The 5,570-nt window shown below is 35.6% G+C and overlaps 1 protein-coding gene and 1 non-coding gene across 3 annotated transcripts; one reads left to right on the top strand and one right to left on the bottom strand.

Annotated features, from left to right (window-relative positions):
• LOC120083559 (THO complex subunit 4A-like) lies at positions 1–4,974 on the bottom strand. Of its 2 annotated transcripts, XR_016531455.1 has the most exons (7): positions 4,663–4,974; positions 4,327–4,473; positions 4,160–4,228; positions 3,895–4,076; positions 668–1,028; positions 462–585; positions 1–294 (listed from the first exon to the last, which is right to left on the bottom strand). XR_016531455.1 is itself a non-coding variant. In XM_090316621.1 (5 exons), exons 1-5 carry the CDS (start codon positions 4,825–4,827, stop codon positions 860–862), a joined length of 732 nt encoding a protein of 243 aa, XP_090172747.1. In that variant the 5' UTR covers positions 4,828–4,974; the 3' UTR covers positions 594–859. The 2 variants fall into 2 exon arrangements, 1 of the variants encoding a protein (XP_090172747.1); XM_090316621.1 differs by lacking the exons at positions 1–294; positions 462–585 and having other exon boundaries at positions 594–1,028.
• Positions 4,975–5,007: 33 nt separating this feature from the next.
• On the top strand, positions 5,008–5,081 carry TRNAV-AAC (transfer RNA valine (anticodon AAC)). The gene has a single exon. It is a non-coding gene; the product is annotated as a tRNA-Val (tRNA).
• Positions 5,082–5,570: the final 489 nt, after the last annotated feature.

Genomic DNA, 5,570 nt, shown 5'->3' with positions numbered 1-5,570 from the left:
TTACTGTATGGTATATGCGTTGCTTTCTATTTATTGAAAGAAAAATTCTGGAATATTCTCAAACAAAATTAGCGGAAGAAACAAGACTGCAGCCTATATTAGTTGTCATACTACAACCACAGGAAAGTAAAAGGCATACACAATACTGAAGTAAAGGTAAAAGCACCACTGATTTCTAACTGCATACCAATTCTAACTCTATGGTTCAGGGGCCTCAAAAGTCAATGCCAACTCCTGAACAGTTGGTAATCATCTCCACACCCCTCCCTCCCTCTCCATGCCAACAGTTGGTAACTGCATACCAATTCTAACACATTACTTTTAATTCATAAAACCAACTGCAATGCAATAAAGTAGAAATTCTGCAGTCAGAACCCAATAATTAACATATACAGAAAAGATTGTCAGCTATATCTGTATCTATCATTCTAACAAGGAATTATGATTAAGAAACCGTGTACCAGAACTTTGGCCTCAACACCAGAAGATGTGGTCGATTTTGTTGGGACCAATACTTCCCATGTCATGCACCCAAATCCTTCCATGTAGACAAGGAGTGTGAGGACTTTCCCAGTTCCAGTGCAACTTTCATGGAAAATAAAGAGGATTGGTGCAGATTAAAATAGATAAGTAACTGGAGATTACAAACTCAAGCATATATGAACACCTCTTTATAGTTTACTGCAACAAACAACAATTCAAGCCCAAACTCCACATCCTAGCAAGGTCTAGCAGTTCTCTCAAGGTCAGGGCTTCATGATATGACTCGCAAAATAGAAAACCGTGTCCTTGTCACATTTTTCATCAAGCACCTAACAAAGTTAGGGATATCAAGCCCCAGAAAATGACACCAAATGATTTAATTGATCTGCATTGCTTCTTCATGGTACTTCTCCAAATCAGCATCTAGATCTTCGGCTGATAACTTCTCACCACGACCTCTACCACTTCCACTCCCTCGTCCACGGCCTCCTCTTCCAGGACCACGTCCTCGTCCACCACCCCGGTTTCGGCCCAGTGCACGTCCACTGTTAATATCAAATGAAAATTTATTAAACATGTGCTGATTAAGAGAATCTATAATAGCAATCAAAATTGGATGAGAAACCTAGAATTTAGCAATTTTATTTAAAATACATAAAACATAATTAACACTGAATACTTTAGCACCAACTGAAGCATTAAAAGACCAGGGTCATCCCCATAAAATTGAAATATGTTTGGTATCCGAACAGAGAAAATATAGGAAACTAATATGTTGCAATATCAAGAAATTATAATAGGCAAAAGTAAAATTCAAGATACTTGCACCCTCCCTCTTGAGATCACTCTCAAGGAGTAGTTCACTCACTAGATGCCCAACTCCATCCTTCCTCCTCCATCTATTTATAACTAAATGCCATTACCACCTCCCCCATCTAATTACTAATATGCCCTTACACTATTCCTAATTGCGTTCCTATCAAAATGTGCACTAGCAAATGCATGATCACTTGCACAACATAACTACCATAACTCTTCAAGAGGCAGGCAGAAGTCATGGGGGGAACCAAGGTAAAGAAGGGAAAGGCCTCTACGAAACATCACACAATTAAAATCTCTCCGTGATAGACCAGATGTTAATGAGGCAGGCTTCGTTAACATTTCACTTTTTGCATAAAATTAAATCAGGGTGGAGAGTAAATACCATTTAGCTGTATTCATGTTCAAGCAGCAAACACTTCCATACTAAAACTATTATTTTTTTTATGGAAAAAAAACTTGAGAAAAAGAAAAAAAGAATATAAGGACATATAAAAAATAACCCACAAAAACATGGAGGCAAACAAGACCCAAGTAATTACGCAATAGCTTTGTCACCACACTCACAAAGAGACGCTGTACCACCGAAGACCTCTCAAACCCTGTAAAGATCCTATTATTATTCTCCCCCCAATGGCCCCACATAATAGCATGCACTCCTGACAATGCCACAAAAACTAATTTCTTGTAACTAGAGATCTTTCATCTTCAATTCAATAAACTTGGTCAATAGACTATCCAAGTTATCATTATCTAGACTCTTTTCTATAAGGTTTGGCGTGCAAAAGAAGGAATCCAGATCAAGTTCTTTTCGCAAAAAATATGGTAGGACTTGAACACTTAGGGTGTGTTTGGAACACATTGTCAAGGGTTTAATTTTTTTTTTTCTCAAGTTTTTTCTTTTTGCATAAAATTAAATCAGGGTGGAGAGTAAATACCATTTAGCTGTATTCATGTTCAAGCAGCAAACACTTCCATACTAAAACTATTATTTTTTTTATGGAAAAAAAACTTGAGAAAAAGAAAAAAAGAATATAAGGACATATAAAAAATAGCCCACAAAAACATGGAGGCAAACAAGACCCAAGTAATTACGCAATAGCTTTGTCACCACACTCACAAAGAGACGCTGTACCACCGAAGACCTCTCAAACCCTGTAAAGATCCTATTATTATTCTCCCCCCAATGGCCCCACATAATAGCATGCACTCCTGACAATGCCACAAAAACTAATTTCTTGTAACTAGAGATCTTTCATCTTCAATTCAATAAACTTGGTCAATAGACTATCCAAGTTATCATTATCTAAACTCTTTTCTATAAGGTTTGGCGTGCAAAAGAAGGAATCCAGATCAAGTTCTTTTCGCAAAAAATATGGTAGGACTTGAACACTTAGGGTGTGTTTGGAACACATTGTCAAGGGTTTAATTTTTTTTTTTTTTTTAAAAAAAAAGTCATTTTGGAAGAAATTAGAGTGTTTGGTAACCATTCAAAACAGCTTTTCAAATGTATTTTAATCAGTTTTTATAAAAAAAATGTTTCAATAAAAATGAGCTTTTTAGGGAAAAAAAATTCTCAAGTCAAACAGGCCCTTAATGTCATTCACTGGAAAATCTTGTAAGTTTAATCCACAATAAATTCGTGTAGTGATCCAACTAGATGAGTTGTAGACCTACACTCAAATAGCTAAAGATACTTATATCCAGTTTTCCAACATCAAAGGTAGGTTCATGTGGTTTTTTTAATACTATTAGCCAAGGTGTGAATAAGTTGGTTAGACACCCACAATTTAAGTCATGGATACAATGTACTTTTTCTCAATGAAAGTTCAATTATTGATTATAAATATAGATGTGTGAACCATCATGGGTTGGCCTAAGATAAATAAAGGGCCTTGAGTTTGATGAAGGGCTAAGAGGGATGTGTTCAATCCATGGTGGCCACCTACCTAAGATTTAATATCTTACAAGTTTCTTTGACACTCAAATGTTGCAGGATTAGGCAGGTTGTCCCATGAGATTAGATGAGGCATGCATAAACTAGCTTGGACACTCATGAATATTAAAAAATAAAAAATAAAAAATAAAATAAAAAGAGAGTGTGTGCTCTCTCTTACATTTTCCCCTCTATATTCCCTATTTTCCTCATACAAGTGTAACCCTCTTTCTTCGAGACACATATTGATTACTATTTACTACATCCTTAGTTGTTACAAGAAAAATACCTTCTCTAAGTAGTAAGAACACTGTACACACATATCTTGACGAGCTGTCGTAATTTAATATTTTCATGTTTAATCTGATCTTTTCAAAACTTTCACGGGACAATGTCAAAAAATAATGAAAAAAAGGATTTAGCCATGAACTAAGTCAGAACAACAAGAAAATGTTGAGAAATCCACGTTAAACCTCAATACAACTCTAGAAAACAATTGCTTGAATCATAGCCTTACAAAGTTATTGTAAGGCAAATAAATTTGTATCAACATCTGAACGCATACCATTAACTGTGTTAGTAGATGATTTTTTTGCAATTGCAAACATAAATCGGAAAAATAGAAATAAGAACATGTGAATTGAAGAAATGAGTACCCTCTCGGAAATCCATTTGGATTCCCAAAACCGGCATTAGACGAAGCAGGCACAGCAGGTGTGACGATGTTAGTTCCTACAATCTCCAACTTCATGGGTTTCCCATCTAGCTGAACATTGTTATATCTCTTTATAGCAGCAAGAGCATCTGATTGTCGTGAAAAAACAATTTCCGCTGTTCCCTAAGAAGAAAAAATCCAAACAAATGTAAGGATATGGCTAAAGGCATAAAAGAGCCCTTGCGTATGGCACACTTGAAACATACCTTTGATCTCCCACTTTTATCGTAATTGATAGAATACCGTTTGAGATCACCAACTTCAGAAAACAGTTCCTGCACATAAAATTAGAATCGAGCCTTAACAATCCATACAAGAAAAAGAAAACAAGAACTCGCTCATGTTCAAAATCTCAAATCCGAAACTGAAATACCTTGATATCCTCATTTGAGACACCATAATCCAAATTAGAAACATAAAGCTTGGTGCCAGTTTCAATAGCAGAGGCCCGTGGAGGCTGTGAAGGATATGCCGCACCATGATCTACAAACATGTCGTGTGACCAAGCCGTCTCGGGCGCCTAAACCCCCAGGTTTTTTAAAACATTAAAAAAAAAAAAAAGAAAATACCCAAGTCCGTTTTGAAAAGAACTGAGAAACTGGCAGTAGAAGTAGAAGTAGAAGTAGAAGTAGTAGAAGAAGAAGAGGTAGAGGATGGCGATGGTAGTAAGATTCAGCGAAAGCGGGATGTTAAAACCCAAATCCTTCACCTTGGCATTAGAATAAGGCGCTGCTCTGTTAAGACCACGATTGCGAAAACGGCGAGAAGGACCTGGTCCAGAAGAAGCTCCGCCACGACCTCTGAAGTTTGAGGATCCGGATTTCTTGTTGTTCTTAATGATATCATCTAAGCTCATGTCGAGAGGCTCCGCCATTGGTGGTGGTGGATCGGAGATTCAGAGAGCAGAGACAATTTCTAGGGTTCAGACGAAACGATGTGATGTTGTGAGCAATCGGGGAAGAAGCCAATTGTGAAGAACTCGTGGTATCAAATTACTGAGTTTTCTTCTTTTTTCTTTTCTATTTTTACTATTTTGTATAAAAGAATTACAACAGGTGTCGTGGTGTAGTTGGTTATCACGTCAGTCTAACACACTGAAGGTCTCCAGTTCGAATCTGGGCGACGCCAGTTTTTTTTTTTTAATTTTTAATTTATTGCCCTACTCATCTAAATCATTACTGCCCTACTACTCTAAATCATTTTAATTCATATTTTTTTATTAAAAAAAATATTTTAGTCCTTTTACAATATTTTAGTCTTTTTTAACAATAAAAAAATTGATATTTTGGTTCAATAATATCAAGCTTTTCAAAGTTTTAAATTTGATTAACCTACAACATGACTAATGAAGGACTCTACAAAAATTCACAAAACTTTACAAAATATAACTTTAATTTCCTTTAATCTCATAAATTTTATACCATACATACGTTTTATATTTCATCAACTGTATCGAAATACCTTTCTTAATGAATTTTTAAAATAAAACTTATTTGATAATATAGAATAGATTGCAACAATTATGAGTTTAAAGTTAAGATTGGTTACTCTTAATATTTTCTCTTGAGATAGGTCAATCCAATATATACATTGTGACGTCCCAAAATTTTAAGATAA

Source organism: Benincasa hispida, chromosome 8, assembly GCF_027475165.1.
Source record: "Benincasa hispida cultivar pf3 chromosome 8, pf3_genome.v1.1, whole genome shotgun sequence".
Classification (NCBI taxonomy): domain Eukaryota; kingdom Viridiplantae; phylum Streptophyta; class Magnoliopsida; order Cucurbitales; family Cucurbitaceae; genus Benincasa; species Benincasa hispida.
Note: the sequence above shows the minus strand (reverse complement) of the source record. Positions and strands in the feature narration are given on the sequence as shown.

Excerpts from the sequence above, each read along its gene's own strand:
- LOC120083559 (XM_090316621.1), bottom strand. The coding sequence starts at position 4,827 with ATGGCGGAGCCTCTCGACATGAGCTTAGATGATATCATTAAGAACAAC. Across the intron at positions 4,474-4,662 it reads CGCCTTATTCTAATGCCAAG|GCGCCCGAGACGGCTTGGTC; the intron begins GTGAAGGATTTG and ends CTGGGGGTTTAG. Across the intron at positions 1,029-3,894 it reads CCAAATGGATTTCCGAGAGG|TGGACGTGCACTGGGCCGAA; the intron begins GTACTCATTTCT and ends TGATATTAACAG.